At 36.4% G+C, this 22,119-nt stretch overlaps 1 protein-coding gene across 2 annotated transcripts in view; it reads left to right on the top strand.

Annotated features, from left to right (window-relative positions):
• The window catches only part of GLRA3 (glycine receptor alpha 3), a 184,597-nt gene that overhangs the window by 25,773 nt on the left and 136,705 nt on the right, over positions 1 to 22,119 (top strand). For both annotated transcript variants that reach the window (XM_043891458.1, XM_043891459.1), the window contains exon 2: positions 17,858 to 17,985. In XM_043891458.1, the coding sequence (XP_043747393.1) occupies positions 17,858 to 17,985 (128 nt within the window). The remainder of the gene's footprint in view (positions 1 to 17,857; positions 17,986 to 22,119) is intronic.

Genomic DNA, 22,119 nt, shown 5'->3' with positions numbered 1-22,119 from the left:
ACAGCAATATTCTAAATCAAATAAAGGGTGCTTTTATTGCTCTTTGGAGCTACAGTAAAGTTGAAAGAGCTGAATCACTGACTTTATCAGATAGCATCATTGGGAAAACATATCCTTACTTGAACTGCTCTCTTGAAGACCTAATGTCTGTGAAAATAATAACACATTATATGATTTATTGAAAGCTTACTGAGTTCCAAATCTTGATTTTATATATATATATATAGTTTATCCATCTTATGACATAGTTCAAGTACTATTTATTCATATTCCAAAAAAAATTATATAATATCTCCTATTTGCCAATCAATGCTCCAGGATTTGGGGATACAGTAGTAAGTAAGCAAAAATCCCTGCTCTTATGATGTTATCTTCTAATAGAGGAAAACATCAAATTAAGAGGGAATAAACAGTAATTTTAGCTCATGATATATTTTATGGAGAAAAGTAAAGCAGAAACAGAAAGGGAAGAGAGAATATGTGAGAAGGGAAGAGAGAGTATGTGAGAAGGGAAGACTTTTTCTTTTTTTAAATGAATTTTTATTGGAGTGTAGTTGATTTACAATGTTGGGTTAGTTTTAGGTGTACAACAGAGTGAATCAGTTGTACATATACATGTACATATGCATTCTTTTTAAATATGACCCATGACAGTGTATTGAGTAGAATTCCTTGTGCTATACAGTAGGTTTTTATTAGTTGTTTGTTTTTTATATGTGTATGCTTAGTTACTCAGTCATGTCTGACTCTTTGTAACCCCATGGACTGTAGCCTGCCAGGCTCCTCTGTCTGTGGGATTTTCCTAGGCAAGAACACTGGAATGGGTTGCCGTTTCCTACTCTAAGGTATCTTCCTGACTCAGGGATTGAACCTGGGTCTTCTGCAAGTCTCCTGCATTGCAGGCAGATTCTTTACCCACTGACCCATCAGGGAAGCCCATATAGTAGTGTATATATGCAGAAGAGAAGACAATTTCAAGGAGACCTTTTGAGTGAAGACTTGAAGGTGATGAAGGAGCAATATGGTGGATTCTAGATGAAACTGTCCTAGCAGAAGAAGTGGCAAGTGTGAGGGCCCTTAGATGCCAGCATGCTTATTAAAACTTTTCAAAGAAAGCATCCAGTAAAAAATCATCAAAAATATTTTTGTTTTTCAATGGAGATAACCTATTATACTGGGTAAATTTCTCTTAGATGTTTTAAAACCATACTTTAATTCAACAGGTCCAAAATTGAACCCACTGTCATACTTTCAAAGCTGGTCTCCATTTACACACTGTCCTATATTGGTGAATGATGTTTCCATCTATTTGGTGCTCAAGCCAGAAAGCTAAGAGTTGATGTCACTTAACTAATGCTGTATAACGCATTATCCTGAAATGTAGTGGGTTGAAAGAAAAATGAATAATTAGTCCATGGGTCAGAAATTCAAGAACAGCTTAAGTATTAATAGATGTTCTAGGTAAGAATCTTTCATTAGGCTACTGTCAAGATGTCAGCCTTGGTTGCAGCTACATGAAGGCTTGACTAGAGTAGAGAATCTGATTTCAAGGTGTCTCAGTCTGATAACTGGTGGGTTGGTGAATCCTACTGATTTTCTTCTATGTAGCTACTTGAGTGGCTGAGGAAGAGTGAATAATCCAAAAGAGAGCTGAGTGGAAATAGCAACACATTTTACAATTAAACTACAGGATTTGCATCATCAAGCAGTTACTTTGCATAGGGATCATTCAAGAAGAGGAAGATTAAGTTCCACCCTTGAAGAGAAGAGTGTCAAAAAATTTGAGTAAACAGACTGGTAGGTTGTACCAAAGGAGCTGAAGATAGAGATGTGGTTGGATTACTGATAAAATTAGAAAGTAGGACAAACTGGATGGATATGAATATGATATGTGGAATCCAAGAACAGTTGAGTTATCAAAGATTTTCCTCCTGAAAAATGTAAAGATGGAGTTGCCATTAGCAAAGTTTGGGAAGAATGGAAGAGAAACAAGCTTGTGTGAGAATAGTAAGAGTTTGCTTTATGTTTGCTTTAGTTAGAGAGCTAGGCTGCTGGCAATCTGTGACTATTTTATTCCAGTTTCAGAAACAGTGAGGATTTCAAGGGATGCTTAGCTTCCTGCTAAGACCTCTGTATTTTTGATTCATTCTTATTCAACAGTTGTAATTCTTTGTGCTTTCAAACCAACTCATAGGTATTCACTCCTTTTTATGTCCCTAAAATCCATAAAGCTTTCAACATGTGTACACAGATTGTTAACCACTCAGCTGGTACTCTGAAGTTTGCTGCCATCCCTAAAGGACCTGGTTTACTTCTGTGAGTTTACTTTGTCTTAGATCTTGTGCTATGTTGTGCTGAGTTGCTTCAGTCATTTCCGACTCTCTGCACTGTAGCCCACCAGGCTCCTATGTCCATGGGATGCTCCAGGCAACAATACTGGAGTGGGCTGCCATGGCCCCCTCCAGGGGATCCTCCCCACCCAGGGATCGAACCCCACCTCCTATGTCTCCTGCATTGGCAGGCAGATTCTTTACTGCTAAGTCACCCACCAGGGAAACCTGTCTTAGATCTTAGCCACATGATTTTTTTTCACTGTGTTTTTAGCTCTCTCATGCATGGTTTTGTTTTGTTTTCTTTTGAACCTAGTCTAGTGTTTTCAGTGGAAAGTTTAATTTGACTTAAAATATTGGCTTATAAATTCAATGTCTGATTGGCCTGGGGAGAAAACACCCTGTAGTTTCTTCATCTGTAATACACAAGTAATAATATCTAGCTAGAAAAGTCGTTATGAGAAAAAAATGATACCATATTTATATGAATCTTGTGCTTGAGAGATCAGGAAGCAACTCCATTTGTACTGTTAGGTTAATTAAAATATCCCAGGCCTCACCAAACTGCAGGGGGAAACAAGATCACTTTATTTATTTATTTATTTAAATTTGGCTTTAAGAGTCCTTGACTCTTTTTTTTTTCCCCATTTATTTTTATTAGTTGGAGGCTAATTACTTTACAATATTGTAGTGGTTTTTGTCATACATTGACATGAATCAGCCATGGATTTACATGTATTCCCCATCCCGATCCCCCCTCCCACCTCCCTCTCCACCCGATCCCTCTGGGTCTTCCCAGTGCACCAGGCCCGAGCACTTGTCTCGTGCATCCAACCTGGGCTGGTGAACAAGATCACTTTAAAATGATAATTATATTTCACTGGCACATTGCTCACAATGGTAAGAATTAAGATCCCAGTATTCTGTTAATTTTTATTTATATCTCTGAATCTCCAAAGATGTTCTAGAATCAGTCCAGTCAGTTCAGTTCAGTCGCTCAGTTGTATCCAACTCTTTGTGACCCGATGGACTGTAGCACGCCAGGCTTCTCTGTCCATCACCAACTCCCGGAGCTTACTCAAACTCATATCTATTGAGTCGTTGATGTCATTCAACTGTCTCATCCTCTGTTGTCCCCTTCTCCTCTTGCCTTCAATCTTGCTCAGCATTAGGGTCTTTTCCAATGGGTCGGTTCTTTGCATCAGGTGGCCAAAGTATTGGAGTTTTGGCTTCAGCATCAGTCCTTCCAATGAATATTCAGGGCTGATTTCCTTTAGGATGGACTGGTTGGATCTCCTTGCTGTCCAAGGGATTCTCAAGAGTCTTCTCCAACACCACAGTTCAAAAGTATCAATTCTTCAATGCTCAGTTATCTTTATAGTCCAACTCTCACATCCATACACGACTACTAGAAAAACCATAGCTTTGACTAGATGGACGCTTGTTGGCAAAGCAATGTCTCTGTTTTTTAATATGCTGTCTATGTTGGTCATAACTTTTCTTATAAGGAGCAAGTGTCTTTTAATTTCATGGCTGTAGTCACCATCTGCGTGATTTTGGAGCCCGACAAAATGAAGTCTGTCAGTGTTTCCATTGTTTCCCCATCTATTTGCCATAAAGTGATGGGACCAGATGCCATGATCTTAGTTTTCTGAATGTTGTTTTAAGCCAACTTTTTCACTTTCCTCTTTCACTTTTGTCAAGAGGCTCTTTAGTTCTTTGCCTTTTGCCATGAGGGTGATGTCATCTGCATATCTGAGGTTATTGATAGTTCTGCTGGCAATCTTGATTCCAGCTTGTGCTTCATCCAGTCCAGCATTTCTCATGATGTACTCTGCATATAAGTTAAATAAGCAGGGTGACAGTGTACAGCCTTGATGTACTCCTTTTCCGATTTGGAACCAGTCTGTCATTCCATGTCCTTTTCTAACTGTTGCTTCTTGACCTGCATACAGGTTTCACAGGAGGCAGGTCAGGTGGTCTGGTATTGCCATCTCTTGAAGAATTTTCCACAGTTTGTTGTGATCTACACAGTCAAAGTCTTTGGCATAGTCAATAAAGCAGAAATAGATGTTTTTCTGGAACTCTCGCTTTTTCAATGATGCAACAGATGTTGGCAATTTGATCTCTGGTTCCTCTGCCTTTTCTAAATCCAGCTTGAATATCTGGAAGTTCATGGTTCATGAACTGTTGAAGGCTGGCTTGGAGAATTTTGAGCATTACTTTGCCTAGTGGGTGAGATAAGTGTAATTGTGTGGTAGTTGAGCATTCTTTGGCATTGCCTTTCTTTGGAATGAAAACTGACCTTTTCCAGTCCTGTGACCACTGCTAAGTTTTCCAGATTTTCCAAACTTCCTGTGTCATCACAGCAAACAGTCCTTTCTCTTTAGGAAGGAATGATGCTTTAGTGCAAAATGCTCAAAACTGCAGGTGTTCTCAGATGTCTCAGTTTCTCTTTAGTTCTCCTGTAAAGAGACTAAAACCATAAAGAACTGGGAAGAACTGGCTCATCTCTCCCATTCTGGGTTTTATTTTTCAAACTGAGGCTTGAAGTGTCAACTGCTTGTTCTGACAACTCAGAAACTTGCAACTAATGATGTGATTTTTTTTTTGCCCCCACTAAGAATTGTAACCCCATGGGACTGGTTTCTAAAGCTAGAGAATACATGTCCAACTGTTTTTCTCCCATATACCCTGAAACTTCTCTACTCGGGAGTCTGAGCACTGATTTATTCCCCACAGGTCACTTTTTCTTCTGGGCAAACCAACTCAGGAAAAGAGATACACAAAGATTTGTGCCCCCAGGTGCCAAGACTTGTCTCAAACCCACATTATGTTTCCTAGCTACAGCTTTCATATTTTCTCTCAATTTTAAGGTGCATTTTAGCAGGCAACTATATTCATCTTTAAAGCATCTATTATTTAGTGGTTATTTCTGTTTTCCAAACTTGGGTATATTTTACTTTCTTGTTTCGTCAAAGGGGAAGGGAGGGAGTACAAGGGAAGGGAAAGAGACTTATCTTTTTGATGAATTTTGATATTTGATTTTAATGCTTAAGAAAATAAGTTTCTGTCAGTCTTTCAGAAATTGAAGTCTCTGAACTTTCAAGTGGCATATCATTATAAAAATAAGAATATATAAGATTCTTAAGTGAAAAAAGTGTTCATGATGTGAATGTGTATGAGCCCACATAGACTTTCTGAGAAAGCTAATAGTAAATTTAGTATTTGGTACAGCATAGAAATGACAATCCAAGTGTGGGAGGCAGGCAGATCAGTGCAGAGATTTTTCATAAACAAAAGACTCCTAAAATATCCAAAGGTGCTTCCTTCAAAAGTATTGATCATGAGTGATTTGCTAACAACTTAGTAACTTGCTGTAAATACGACAGTTGTGTTGAAAGTATGAGGTTTAGACCAAAGAAAAAAGTTTCCTATCCAAAATTCATTCTAAATGCATCTTAGATTTCTTCTTATTGCCTCCCCTTACCCTGAGTTTATGTCTTTTAAAAAAATTTTTATTTTATATTGGATTATTTTGGGCTTCCCTTGTGGCTCAGCTGGTAAAGAATACACCTGCAATGCGGAAGACCTGGGTTCAGTCCAGGTCTTGGGTTGGGAAGATCCCTTGGGGAAGGGAAAGGCTAACCACTCCAGTATTCTGGCCTGGAGAAGTCCACGGACTATAGTTCACGGGGTCACACAGAGTCGGACACTATTGAACGACTTTCACTTTCAGTTTTCATAGTTGCTTTACAATGCTATGTTAGTTTCAGGTGTACAACACAGTGATTCAGTTATGCATATATATATATATATTCTTTCCCTTTAGGTTATTACAGAATATTGAGTAGAGTTCCCTGTGCTATACAGTAGGTCTTTGTTGGTTATCTGTCTTCTTTATGTAGGATGATGTTTATCCCAAGCTCCTGATTTATCCCTCCCTCATCCCTTTCCCCTTGGTAACCATAAGATTTTTTTCTACCTGTGTGAGTCTGTTTTTGTTTTGTAAATAAACTCATTTGTATCATTATTTAATATAATACATATAAGTAATGTCATATAATATTTGTCTTTCTCTGTCTGACTTACTTCACTTAATATTGTAATCTCCAGGTCCATCCATGTTGCTGCAAATGGCATTATTTCATTATTTTTAATGGCTGAGTTGTATTCCTTTGTATATATGTACCACATCTTCTTTATCCGTTTCTCTGTTGATGGACATTTAGGTTGCTTTGATGTCTTGGCAATTGTTAACAGCACTGCAATCAATATTAGGGTGCATGTATCCTTTCAAATATATGCCCAATAGTGGGATTGCTGGATCATATGGTAGCTCCCTCTACCCTGAGTTTTAATAACTTAAGAAACATAGTTTTGAGTATGTATTTAGAGATGATGTTGACTATTTAAAAATTAAAATAAGATTCCAGATTGGTCATGTGGAGTGTCACACTATGTATGCATGTATTTATTACCATCAGCTTTCTTAAATGATTACAGTTCTTTGAAGACAGTCTACTACAGTCTACAGTGTTGTTTCAGATATTACTGTAATTGGAAGAAAGATCTAGAAAAAATATACCATAGCAAGAATAGTAGGTGATTGGAAGCCTGCCCATATGCACAGCCTCCATCACTTTCATAAGTGGAGGGATAGCCTGAGTAGAAATGCTTTTAAGCCAAATAACCAATGTAATTTTGCTGATAATTCCTTTTGAGTCAAAACTGTGAATCTTTAGAAGTAAAAGATTAAAATTAAAATTAATTTAAATTAATATTAAAAGATTAACACAATAATTTATTAACCTTAAAAGAATCAAGAACTATTTCATCTTGCTCAAACAATAGTACTCTTGATTTCATTATTTAATTATTCAAATAATTTCATTTTATTCAAACAATTATATTCTTGGTTTTATTATTCAGTTATTAAAATAATTTCATCTTATTCAAAAATAATAAGTTTGGTTTTATTACTTAATTATTCAAATAATTTGAGATAGTTCTTGGTAATAGAGTTTAAGACATTCCACCAGGAATTTGGGACAGTGCAGGTATAATGTGTGTGTATGTGTTCTGTGGAAGAGGCTCAGTAACTATCCGGTAAGATGGTGGTGAGTCATCTTGCTTCTATTCAGATACATACAGAGAGGAAGCAGGTAGAACACAGCATACTGTTGCTACTCTCTATTTCTTTATGTTAAAAGTCAAGTGCAGAAATAACCGTTAGTGGAATCATACATTAATCACAGAAAATCTTATATGTTGATTGTGTAATCCTGTTATCTTCCCCTAGGGGTGCAGAATTCCTGGGGTTCTTAAGTAATGTGATGACACACCATACAAGCTACAACATAACATGTCTCCAGCGTGTTAGTACTGACCACTAGCTTGAATGTGGGGTAATAATTAGAGAAAAAGAATATACAGTGGCATCTCTAACTACTGGGAAATATTCACTGTCTTATTCTGCACATTAGTCCAAATATGAAACTTTTATAATAACCCATTACAATGAATAAATGATTGCTTGATAGGAGAGGAAAAGTTTTTTTTTAATGTTCTTATTCTATTTTAACCCTTAAAAATGTTTTTAAATTGAAGGATAATTGTTTTACAGAATTTTGTGGTTTTCTGTCATACATCAACAAGAATCAGCCATAGGTACACCCATGTCCCCTCCCTCCCGTCTTCCTCCCATCTCCCTCCCCACCCCACCCTTCAGCCTGTCACAGAGCCCCTGTTTGAGTCCCCTGAGTCATACAGGGAATTCCCATTGGCCATCTGTTTTGCACGTGGTATTGTAAATTTCTGTGTTACTCTCTCCATATATCCCCCTTCTCCCTCCTCTACTCCCACCTTGTCCATAGGTCTGTTCTCTATGTCTGTTTCTCTATTGCTGCCCTGAAATTAAATTCATCAGTGCCATCTCTTCAGATTCCATATATATGTCAGTATATGGTATTTATATTTTTCTTTCTGGCTTACTTCACTCTGTATAATGGGCTCTAGTTTCATCCACCTCATTAGAACAGATTCAAATGCATTTCTTTTTATGGCTAAGTAGTATTCCATTATATATGTACCACAGCTTCTTTATCCATTCATCTGTCGATGGACTTCTAGGTTGCTTCCATGTGTTAGGTATTGTAAACAGTGCTGCAGTGAACATCGGGGTACATGTGTCTTTTTCAGTTTTGATTTCCTCAGGGTATGTGCCTAGGAGTGCGATTGCTGGGTCTTATGGTAGTTTTATTCCTAGTTTTTTAAGGAGTCTCCATACCATCTTCCATAGTGGTTGTATCAGTTTACATTCCCACCAACAATATATGAATGTTATCTTTTCTCCATACCCTCTCTGGCATTTATTGTTTGTAGACTTTTTGATGATGACCATTCTGACTGGTGTGAAGTTGTATCTCATTGTAGTTTTGATTTGCATTTCTCAGATAATGACTGATGTTGAGCATCTTTTCATGTGTCTGTTAGCCATCTGTATGTCTTCTTTGGAGAAATGTGTCTTCAGGTCCCTTTCCCACTTTTTGATTGGGTTGTTTGCTTGTCTGATACTGAGTTGTATAAGCTGCTTGTATATTTTGGAAATTAATCCTTTGTCAGTTGTTTCATTGGCTATTATTTTCTCCCATTCTGAGGGTTGTCTTTTCACCTTGCTTGTAGTTTCCTTTTCTGTGCAAAAGTTTTTGAGTTTAATTAGGTCCCACTTGTTTACTTTTGTTTTTATTTCCATTACTCTAGGAGGTGAGTCATAGAAGATCTTGCTTTGATTTATGTCATCGAATATTCTGCCTATGTTCTCCTCTAAGAGTTTAATAGTTTCTGGTTTTACATTTAGGTCTTTAATCCATTTTGAGTTTATCTTTACGTATGGCATTAGGTAGTGATCTAATTTCATTCTTTTGCGTGTAGCTGTCCAGTTTTCCCAGCACCACTTATTGTAGAGGCTTTCTTTGCCACATTGTATATTCTTGCCTCCTTTGTCAAAAATAAGTTACCCATAGGTACGTGGGTTTATCTCTGGGTTCTCTATCTTTTCCATTGGTCTATATTTCTGTTTTTGTGCCAGTACCACACTGTCTTGATGACTGTAGCTTTATAGTATAGTCTGAATTCAGGAAGGTCTATTCCTCCAGCTCCATTCTTCTTTCTCAAGACTACTTTGGCTATTTGGGGTCTTTTGTGTTTCCATATGAATTGTAAATTTTTTTGTTCTAGTTCTGTGGCCATTGGTAATTTGACAGGGATCACATTGAATCTGTATATTGCATTTGGTGGTATAGTCATTTTCACAATATTGATTCTTCCTATCCAGGAATTGGACTGTCTCTTCATCTGTTGATATCGTCTTTGATTTTTTTCATCAGTGTCTTATAGTTTTCCATATACAGGTCTTTTATTTCCTTAGGTAGGTTTATTCCTAGATATTTTATTTTTTTTTATTGCAATGCTGAATGGTGTTGATTCCTTAATTTCTCTTTCCGATTTTTCATTGTTAGTATGTAGGAATGCAAATGATTTCTGTGTATTGACTTTGTATCCTGTGACTTTGCTGAATTTGCTGATTAGCTCTAGTAATTTTCTGATAGTTTCTTTTGGGTTTTCTATGTATAGTATCATGTCATTTGTAAACAGTGAGAGTTTTACTTCTTTTCCAATCTGGGTTCCTTTTATTTCTTTTTCTTCTCTAATTGCCATAGCTAGGACTTCCAAAACTATGTTGAATAATAGTGGTGAGAGTGAACACTTTTGCCTTGTTCCTGATCTTAGAGGGAAAGCTTTTAGTTTTTCACCATTGAGAATAATGTTTGCTGTGGGCTTTTCATATACGGCCTTTACTATGTTGAGGTAGTTTCCTTCTATGCACATTTTTTGAAGCATTTTTTATCATAAATGCATGCTGGATTTTGTCAAAGGCTTTTTCTGCATCTATTGAAATGATTATATGGTTTTTATCTTTCAATTTGTTGGTGTGGTGTTATCACATTGATTAATTTGTGTATATTGAAGAATCCTTGCATCCTGGAATAAAGCTGACTTGATCATGGTGTATGAGCTTTTTAATGTGTTGTTGGATTCTGTTAGCTATATTTTGTTGAGGATTTTTGCATCTGTGTTCATCATGATATTGACTTGTCATTTTCTTCTTTTGTGTTGTTTTTTCCTGGTTTTGGTATCAGAGTGATTGTGGCCTTGCAGAATGAGTTTGGAAGTGTTCCTTCCTCTGCAAATTTTTTGGAAGAGTTTCAGAAAACTAGGCATTAGTTCTTCTCTAAATGTTTGATAGAATTCCTCCGTGAAGCCATCTGGCCCTGGGCTTTTGTTTTGGGGGAGATTTTTGATCATTGTTTTAATTTCAGTGTTTGTAACTGAATTGTTCATAATTTCTACTTCTTCCTGGTTCAGTCTTGGGAGGCTGATCTTTTGTAAGTATCTGTTCACTTCCTCTAGGTTGTCCATTTTATTAGCATATGGTTGCTCATAATATTCTCTTACAATCCTTTGTATTTCTGTGTTGTCTGTTGTAACTTCTCCTTTTTTATTTATAATTTTATTGATTCAATTTTTCTCCCTTTTTTTCTTGATGAATCTGGCTAGTGGTTTGTCAATTTTGTCTATCTTTTCAAAGAACCAACTTTTAGTTTTATTAATCTTTGCTATTGTTTCCATCATTTCTTTCAGTTATTTCTGCTCTGATTTTTATGATCTCCTTCCTTATGCTGACTTTGGGGGTTTTAGTTCTTCTTTTTCCAGCTGCTTTAGATGTAGCATTAGGCTGTCTGTTTGATGCTTTTCTTGCTTCTTGAGGTATGATTGTATCACTATAAACCTCCCTCTTAGAACTGCTTTTGCTGAGTCTCATAGGTTTTGGGTCACTGTGTTTTCATTGTCATTTGTTTCTAGGAATCTTTTGATTTCTTTTTATTTCTTCAGTAACCTCTTTGTTATTTAGTAATGTATTGTTTAATCTCCATGAGTTTGTGTTTTTTGCCATTTTTTCCCTGTAGTTGGTATCTAGTCTCATAGCATTGTGGTCTGAGAAGATACTTGATACAACTTTAATTTTCTTAAATTTACTGAGGCTTGACTTGTGGCCCAAGATGTGGTCTATCCTGGAGAATGTTCCATGTGCACTTGAGTAGAAAGTGTATTCTTCTGCATTTGGATGGAAAGTCCTGAAGATATCAGTTAGGTTCATTTGGTCTAATGTTTCATTTAAGGTTTGTGTTTCCTTATTGATTCTCTGTTTTGGTGATTTGTCCATTGATGAAACTAGGGTGTTAAAGTCTTCTACTATTATTGTGTTGCTGTCAGTTTCTCCTCTTATGCCTGTTAGTGTTTGCTTTATGTATTGAGGTGCTCCATAGGTCTATGCATCTATGTTGGGTGCATAGATGTTTGCAATTGTTATGTCTTCTTCTTGGATTGATCCCTTGATCATTATGTAGTGTCTTTCTTTGTCTGTTAGGATATTCTTTATTTTAAAGTCTATTTTGTCTGAAAATAAGGATTACCACTCCAGCTTTCTTTTGGTTTCCATTTGGATGGAATATCTTTTCCCATCCTTTTACTTTCAGTCTGTATGTGTCTCTAGGTCTGAAGTGGGTCTCCTGTAGGCAGCATATATATGGGTCTTGTTTTTGTATCCGTTCAGTCAGTCTGTATCTTTTGGTTGGTGCATTTAATCTGTTTCCATTTATGGTAATTATTTTGATACGTATGTTCCTACTGACATTTTATTGATTGTTTTGGGTTTGTTTTTGTAGGTCTTTCTTTTCTCTTGTGTTTACTGGCTATGTAAGTCCCTTTAGTATTTGTTGCAAGGCTGGTTTGGTCATGCTGAATTCCCTTAACTTATGCTTGTCTGTAAAGCTTTTGATTTCTCTGTTAATTTTGAATGAGATCTTTGCTGGGCATAGTAATCGTGGTTGTAGGTTTTTCTCTTTCAGTACTTTAAATATATCCTGCCATTCCCTTCTGGCCTATAGAGTTTCTGCTGAAAGATCTGCTGTTAATCATATGGGTTTTCCTTTGTATGTTACTTGTTGCTTTTCGCTTGCTGCTTTTAATATTCTTTCTTTGTGCTTAGTCTCTGTTAGCTAGATTAATATGTCTCTCAATGTGTTTCTCCTTGGGTTTAACCTGTAGGGAACTCTCTGCATGTCTTGGATTTGATTGACTCTTTCCTTTCCTATGTTGGGGAAGTTTTCAACTATCATTTCTTCAAAAATTTTTTCAGTGCCTTTCTTTTTATCTTCTTCCTCTGGGACCCTTATAGCTTGCATGTTGGTGCATTTAATATTGTCCCAAAGGTCTCTGAGGCTTTCTTCAATTCTTTTCATTCCTTTCCCTTTATTCTGCTCTTCAGCAGTAATTTCCACCATTCTATCCTCCAGCTCACTTATCCATTCCTCTTCCTCAGTTATTCTGCTATTGGTTCCTTCTAGAGTATTTTTAATATAAGTAATTGTGTTGTTCATCTCTGTTTGCTTATTCTTTATTTCTTCTATGTCCTTGGTGATTGTATTAACTGTGTTAAATGCTTCTTGCATTTTCTCCATTCTATTTCAAGTCTTTGGAGCATCTTTACTATCATTATTCTGAATTCTCTTTCAGGGAGATTACTTATTTCCTCTTCGTTTATTTGGTCTTGTGAGTTTCTACCTTGCTTTTTCATTTGTGCTGTATTTCTCTGTTTTTTCGTCTTTTTTTTCTAACTTGCTCCATTTGGGGTCTCCTTTTCCCAGGCTTTAGGGTCGTATTACATCTTCCTTTCGATTTTTGCCCTTGGAGGGAAATGTTGGTTGGGTGGTTTGTGTTGATTTCTTGTTGGGGGTGACTTGTGTCTGTGTTCTCACTTCAGGGAGCTTAGCCTGTCCCCCTGGAGGCCTGGGGTCTTCTGCTGTCGCCCAAAAGTTGCTTTGTAGGAGTTGTTCTGTATCTTGATGAGTTTTTGATGTATTTGGGGGGAGGCTTGTGATCTTCCCATCTTACTCCTCTTCCATCTTCTTCCCAGCCTCTTATTCTATTTTAAGATTAATGTTAGATGTAACATTTGAAAAAAATTATTTTATAAGTAGGTTAATAAAAGGTATTAGGAAAAGACAGACGTTTTTGGAAGTTAGGTACTGTATGAATGCAAGCAATTATCATTAAAATTTAGCATTTATCTGCCTAAAGAAATCAAATTGCTTCTATTTTGCTAAAATTGTAGGCATGCAGTATGAATCTTAATTACATGTGTTGCCCTTCATGGTTTTGTTTCTTTATTGTGCTATATGATACTTAATATATCTGAAAATTTACTGGTAGTTAGTTAATTAAAATTGTTGACTATTCATTACAGGGCAACCCAAAAGGTAAACTCTGTGTCTTTTCTTTTAAAAGCGAATCTTTACATTACTTACAAGAAAATATTTTTAAAGAGTTCTATAAAATAGTATTATGGGAATTAGCTGTTACCATGGGAGTAAACATAATTACCAAGCAGAGAAAGATGGATGGAGCTGTGAGCAGTGTGGTTCTTTAAATCATAAATACAATAAAACAAATACAAAAAGGAATCTGGGAAGACACTGTCAGAACAGTGATAGCAAAATTAATAGAATACCAACTTCTGTAAACTCCTTCCTCCGTGAAAGCAATGAGAAAACTGTCGAAAAAAGTGACAATCAGCGTTTTCAGAACTCTGGTAATTAATCAGAGACTTTCAGTAATCCATGAAGTAGTTTAATCAAGGAAAACATCTGAACCTTGGTAAGAACAATGGGATTTCTGGCTTGTAATTTGCCCTATTCCCTTCCTCTTTTCTGAGCTCCTTGGTAGCGTTGTAAGCCAATAGCACACAGTCACAGTAAAAACAGCAGCCTGGCAGCTACAGAGGGGACAGGATGGAATTCGAATTTCTTTAAAATCATATTCTTGGAAAATTGCCCTGATTTTACGTTTCTGGAGGTTTTCTGGGAGACTCCGTTTGCTTTTTCCTGAAGACGTTTGTGTATTTCTTAACTTCACGGGTACCTGAGGCAGTAGAGAACAGTGAATGCAAACAACAGACTAACCAAGAAGCTTGAAAGAAAAAGCAGTGGAAGGATAAATATCCATAGGGGTTTTGAAAAGCCCCACATATTCCTGGGCATCTACAAGTCCACACATATATCTGTGGTCATGAGATCCAGTATAGTGGGCTGAACTGCATGTTTTCAAAATTTACATGTTGAAGTTCTCACTCCCAGGGTCTCAGAATGTGACTTTATTTGTTGATAATTAAGATGTAATGAGGTCACATTGGTAGACTCCAACCTAACGTGACTGGTGTCCCTCTGGGAAGAGATTAGAACACAGATGCAAGAGAGGAAGGACCATGTGAAGACACAGAGAGAAGACGGCCACCTAGAAGCAAGGGAGGGAGGCTCTCGAAGGAAACTAACCCTGCCAACACCTTGATCTTGGATTCCTAGCTCCCAGAACTGTGAGAAAATTAATTTCTGTTGTTTAAACCATCAGTCAGTGGTACTTTGTTAAGAGAGCCCTAGCAAACGAATACCAACATGACGCTGAGCTCCCTCTGGTGTCTTTGGATCTTTTACGCAAATAGGAAGGTAAGGCTACAGCAGATTCATCAACTGCATGAGTCAATGTTGAAGAATAGGCCCATGAACTTAGGGCCCCCAGAAAATACTGGGAGACTTACTAGCCCTAGGAGTTTAAAAAAAAAATCACTGTCTAATTATTAGTTGGTCTCTAAGTCAACTAAACAGATATTCCCATAGTCATATATGATAAAGAATGTAGATTTTACTGAATTAGTTCAGAAAGGTCACTAGCCAAAGACATAAAATCAGCTGTTTTAAATATGTTCAAAGAACTAAAGGATACCATGCCCAAAGAACTAGAAAGAAAGTCATGACAATAGTATCTCACCAAACACAAAATACCAACAGAGAGATGGAAATTACAGAAAGACACAGATGTAAAGAACAGACTTTTGGACTCTGGGAGAAGGAGAGTGTGGGATGATTTGAGAGAATAACATTGAAACATATACATTGCCATATGTAAAATAGATGACCAGTGCAAGTTTGATGCATGAAGCAGGGCACCTAAAGCCCATGCTCTGGGATAGCCTGGAGGGGTGGAGGGGGGAGGAGGGAGGTGGAAGGGAGGTTCAGGATTTGGGGGACATGTGTGTACCTCTGGTTGATTCATGGTGATGTATAGCAGAAACCATCACACTATTGTAATTATCCTCCAATTAAACAAATAATAAAGAAAATAAATTGCAGGAAGAAGAGAAGAGTAATTCTTCAGTTGAAAAGTGGAGTAAAAAAATTCACCAGAAGGCTTCTATTAGATTCCTATGACTGCTGTAACAAGTTACTACAAATTGGGTGGCTTAAAACAACAAAAATTTATTTTCTCACAGTTCTGGAGTCCAGATGTCTGAAATGAGTTCACTGGGCTCCAGACAAGATGTGAATAGGACCGCCCTCCCTCAGAGGCACTGTGGGAGAATATGTTCCTTCCTCTTCCAGTCTCTGTTGATCACTGGCATTCCTTGGCTATGGGCACACCCCTCTAATCTCTGCCTCTGTGGCCACACCGCCTTTCCTCTTCTACTCACAATCAAATATTCCACTGCATCTCTCTTCTAGGACTATATGTCACTGCATACAGAGCTGACCCAGATAACCTATGATAACCTTCTCCACAAATTCAAAATGTGAGTGCTTGCCAGTTCAGGGTATGCAGTCGTCTATTATTTTTTAAAAGTTGATGGGCAGAGTATTGAGATCCAGGTAAGTTGGTTTATTTGTTGGTAAAAAATGTAGAATTTTATTTTCTAACAACTGAAAGGAAGGGTTTTGCAAAGGAAACCCAGGGTAGTTTAGAAGCAGCAGTATGTAGCCAGGAGAACCCCAACAATGCCCTTTTCTGCTCACTGTTCTTGGACTATGGAAAATGAGCAAATGCTGAAGGACAGGCAAAAGTTTCTTAAAGCCAGATGGTAGGGGAAAGTTCTAGAGTTATTGAGAAGAGAGTAGGTTGTTTTTTTTTTTATGATGATTATTGTGACTTTAGAATAAACTTTCCAGAGATCACCATGGCAAGCGGTTCAACTGACCAGTAATGATCAGAGATAAAGGATTACAAAGTAACATGGAGGCAACAGAATAGGGAGAGAAGAAGCTTCTGTTTAGAGAGAAAGCAAGAGAGACAGAATTCGAGTTATTGGGAAGATAAGTGACTTAGACTGTCCAGAACTAGATACATCCTCTAGAACAGGACAAGAGTTAATAGATGCTGTTAGCTGTGATACCATACTTTCATAAATGTTTTTCTCACATTATCATTGATATTAGATTTTACAGTTATGCTTATTAATTACTGAATATATGAGTGTAGTAGGTAATTTAATGGTTATGGCTCTAAGCCCATTTTCACTACTTGTTGGAAATTCTGGCAGGAGGAATTTAATAACTTGATACTTCTGAGAGTGACCACAAAGGTTCAGAGTTTGATAACGCTCTGAGTGACAGAGCTGAGGATGCGATTACTGACAATCTCTAGGAAGTAACATCAGGTCAAATATATATATATTTATTTTTATTATTATAATTATATATATATATAATATATATATATATATATATCAAACACATGTGTCCTCAGAAAGTCTACTTCACTTTCTTGAGCAAAGCTCTGTAGATAAAAAGATTCATTTGACACTAGCAAGCAGGCCCAGACCTTCTGGGGACTAGCCGAGGTAAATGAGGAGCTGAGTGGGGGTGTAGTCACTTGTTGGCTTCTAAGGAACATGTCTGAATGAAAAAAAATTACAATAACCCTCTACCTTTCCCGGACACAGCTTCTCATTGGATAATAGCCAAGTACACAGAACCACATTTATGGTAATTTCTCAATCTCCACGCACACATTTTAGATCTGAACAAAATGTACTGTAGAAGAGAGACACACAGTGAAAGCATAATAAATGTAACTGAATATGTTACTAATATAGGAAGCACTCATTCTGGTTGATGAAAAGAACATTATTGTTTAATATTTAGGGCAGAAGTTTTATTGCTGTTAAGAAAAAAAGGTGGTGTGTTTTTCCTCTATAAAAGCTATAGGAGCTATATTTCACAGCTGAACATTCACATTTTCTTATTCTTGAATCACACAGGGTAATTTTAGCTAAAAATTGCAATCAGAAATAAAGTTTGGATAAATACAAATTTTGAAAGCCTAATACTTTGGAGTAGCTTTGTTTCCAGACTTAACACAAATATTGTCACTGCTAAATACATGTGAAAACGTGTGAATTCTGACTGTAAATCTATAAATACCTGTCATGATAATATTAACTCTACAGTATATAAACCTTTTTTTGGGTTTGATTTCAAAGGTACTTTGTGCTTAGCATTTTAATATTACATTTTAAGGTAACAACTGTTAGGAAGACTTTTTGGTAAAAATCTTTTTCTTTCTTTCCTCACTTGCAGTTTGGTTGCAACAAAGGAAACAGACAGTGCAAGGTCTCGAAGTGCCCCAATGTCACCTTCTGACTTTTTAGATAAATTAATGGGAAGGACGTCGGGGTATGATGCCAGAATCAGACCCAATTTTAAAGGTAATTGTTCTGCTTACTACAATATATATAATTAAGCAAGATAAATTTCCAAATTGATTCTCCCCCAAATTCTAATACTTATTTCCAATAATCCTCCAAGCACCATGTTGATCAAAGAAGAAATATATTCTCGTGTTAATAGCTATCATAATTTGCCTTCTTTGGATCGTACAACATTACGTTGGTTTTAAGTGTACAGCTTCATGATTTGATTTTTTATACATTATAAAGTGATGGTCACAGTGACATTAGTTAAAAAAACCCTTAGAGAGTTTGTGGGAGAATGAACACATGTGTTGACTGTATGTATGGCTAAGTCCCTTCGCTGTTCACGTGAAACTGTCACATTGTTAATCCACTATACCCCCATACAAAATAATTTTTTTTTTTAAAAGAGAAAGGTGACAAAAGGAAACTCTTAGAAAATGCCTAGATAGATGATTAGACAATAGAAAAATGTTTTTAAAATACAAAATTCTTGGGAAAAACTTGTGGTGTGTTTGACCTCTCAGTAATTTATAAATTTTGAAAGAAGAAAACAAAAAAATCTTGGTAGAGACATTCTCAGACAATTTGCAAAAATTAAATAAGAATATTCAATCTAATTAACAGTCAATGAAGTTTAAGTTGTAATAATGTGATAGCACTTTCATCTTTTAAATTATTAACATTTAACAATAAGCAAGGTGAAAAGACAGCCCTCAGAATGGGAGAAAGTAATAGCAAGCAAAGCAACAGACAAAGGATTAATCTCAAAAATATACAAGCAACTCCTGCAGCTCAATTCCAGAAAAATAAATGACTCAATCAAAAAATGGGCCAAAGAACTAAACAGACATTTCTCCAAAGACGACATACAGATGGCTAACAAACACATGAAAAGATGCTCAACATCACTCATTATCAGAGAAATGCAAATCAAAACCACAACGAGGTACCATTACACTCCAGTCAGGATGGCTGCTATCCAAAAGTCTACAAGCAATAAATGCTGGAGAGGGTGTGGAGAAAAGGGAACCCTCTTACACTGTTGGTGGGAATGCAAACTAGTACAGCCGCTATGGAGAACAGTGTGGAGATTTCTTAAAAAACTGGAAATAGAACTGCCATATGACCCAGCAATCCCACTCCTGGGCATACACACTGAGGAAACCAGATCTGAAAGAGACACGTGCACCCCAATGTTCATCGCAGCACTGTTTATAATAGCCAGGACATGGAAGCAACCTAGATGCCCATCAGCAGATGAATGGATAAGGAATCTGTGGTACATTTACACCATGGAATATTACTCAGCCATTAAAAAGAATTCATTTGAGTCAGTTCTAATGAGATGGATGAAACTGGAGCCCATTATACAGAGTGAAGTAAGCCAGAAAGATAAAGACCAGTACAGTATACTAACGCATATATATGGAATTTAAAAAGATGGTAATGATAACCCTATATGCAAAACAGAAAAAGAGACACAGATGTACAGAACAGAATTTTGGACTCTGTGGGAGAAGGCGAGGGTGGGAAGTTCTGAGAGAATAGCATTGAAACAAGTACACTATCAAGGGTGAAAAAGATCACCAGCCCAGGTTGGATGCATGAGACAAGTGCTTGTGGCTGGTGCAATGGGGAGACCCAGAGGGATCAGATGGGGGGTGGGGTGGGAGGGGGGATCGGGATGGGGAACACATGTAAATCCATGGCTGATTCATGTCAATGTATGGCAAAACCCGCTACAATATTGTAAAGTAATTAGCCTCTAACTAATAAAAATAAATGAAAAAAAATAAAATAAAATGTCAAAAAGAAAAAAAAAGAAAGTGAAAGAGGAGAGTGAAAAAGTTGGCTTAAAGTTCAACACTCAGAAAACTAAGATCATATCATCCAGTCCCATCACTTCATGGCAAATAGACGGGGAAAGAGTGGAAACAGTGGCTGACTTTATTTTTTTGGGCTCCAAAATCACTGCTGATGGTGATTGCAGCCATGAAATTAAAAGACGCTTGTTCATTGGAAGGAAAGTTATGACCAACCTAGACAGCATTTTAAAAAGCAGAGACATTACTTTGCCAACAATAATCTTAATTATTTCAGTCTCAAATACATTATTATAAAATTTATTTCTGGAATACTGGTTTCAAATTTGTGGTTGTTTTCACAAGTACATTTGCATTAAAGTAGAATCTATGTTGCGGAATTGTTCTCCAATGTGGAGGACAATTCTTAAAAAATATTTAAGGTGACTTCATTAAAACATAACTTTGTATTTTCTCTTTTATATACTACTAACTTATAAAAACTGTAGATGTAGACATTTTTCTTTAAACAAAATTGTGATACTTATTTGTATGATTTTGTGTAATTTCTCTAAAATATAGTACATTTTAAAAAATTTGATTTGCTTGAGATTAAATATTTTAAATATTATTAAAATGCATTATACAAAAGTAGAAATAAATAATTCTCTTAATTTACTTTAAATTGGTCCTGAGCACAGATAGAATGGTCTCTTCCATTGAAAATTATCTTAGTAAATAATTAAATATAAATGTTAGCTATTTATAAAAATAAATGTTTAAAGACATTAAAACACTTAGATGTCTAACTTACTGAGATTATTATTTTTTTCCCTTCCACGCGTTAATCAACTATTCTCTTCCCCTCCAGAATAGTCATAATTTATCTTAAACCTTTCTGAGAATCAGGTTTCTCTAAGAAAGACTCTGTGCCTTTACCATAATTGGAGTATGAAATCTGTTATGTTTTAGTCCTATTAAATATAATGATTTTGAACTATTATAAAGAATGTGTTTAATAACTATAATTGGGTTTAGAAATAATCTTGGAGTCTGCTAAAAAAGAATTGGCAAATAAAGCTCCATATCTCACTAAATTAGTTAATCATTCAAAAGAAATCAGAATTTTGTACAAATCATTTAAAAAATTTGGTCTTAGGCAGAAGAAGTGATGTTTATAGAAGCAGTTATTTCCAATTTGAAAAAAAAAATAATAGGTAGATGCTAGTACTTCTTTCCTGGAATTTGAAATGTTTCCTTTAGAACTTTCTATTTAGGAAATAGAATGGAATGGAAGAGGCACAATTTATCAGGCAGAAGCCACACAAACTGCAGAAAGCTGGTGCTCCAGGTTGCTAGGCACGTGCTACTTTATATGTTTATCTGTTTGTTGTTTTATGACAGTAGTAAATATCATGTACCTGAACTTGGTAAAAACTAAATTGTCCAAAAATATTAGTGATGAACAGCTTCAACAGTTCTTCGGCACAATTCTACTTCTTAGAGGCAAACACTCCAGAAGGAAAATTGGTAATTTGCAGTGAGCATCTGTTTAATCTCTGATGGCTTTTTAGGCCCCTTACAAAGAAGGTGTTATGACCAGTTCTTTGCACTAACTAGACTGCTAATTGGATGCCTCCATTCTTGCATTCCACCTCGTCTGTTTGACTTTTTTGGGGCCAATGATTTTTCTTCCTGCAGGAGCAATATTTATTCATCTTGTTCACTATCTTTCAGTTGTTAGTTTTCTTGCATGTAATAGAAATGCTCTGTAGTTTGGGAGGGACCAAGTCCATTAGACTGGGTGCTGATACATGTTCTATCTGCTCTGTGTGTGTGGAAGGAGGTGGTTTTGTGCTATCTTTCTTGGGAAAAGGACATGTGACAGAGATGGTTCTGCCCTGGGCACAGCTTTGCTTTAGGTGAGGGCTGAGTTGCTAGGCTTTGGTCTGGGGTTCTCCAAATGCCAGAATAGAGATGACTTTAGTTTTGAGGTACTGTCAGGAACTCTTTTTTTCCCAATCATTTTTATTTATTTATTTATTTTTTGCAAACAGAAGTTGAATAAATTCTGGGAATCTAATGCATAACCTTGAGGTTATAGTTAATAGTTCTGTATTATATACTTAAAATTTTTTTCTGAAGTACATTTTAATTTATTAATAAATTTTTTTTGAAGTATAGTTGCTTTACAATGGTGTGTTAGTTTCTACTGTACAGCAAAGTAAATCAGCTGTCTGTGTAAGAATATCAGCTGGATTTCCTTCCCTGTAGTATACCACAGAATGCCGAGTAGAGTTCCCTCTACTATACATTAGGTTCTCATTAATTATCTATTTTATGC

The sequence above is a fragment of the Cervus elaphus genome, chromosome 29 (assembly GCF_910594005.1).
Source record: "Cervus elaphus chromosome 29, mCerEla1.1, whole genome shotgun sequence".
Lineage (NCBI taxonomy): Eukaryota > Metazoa > Chordata > Mammalia > Artiodactyla > Cervidae > Cervus > Cervus elaphus.
Note: the sequence above shows the minus strand (reverse complement) of the source record. Positions and strands in the feature narration are given on the sequence as shown.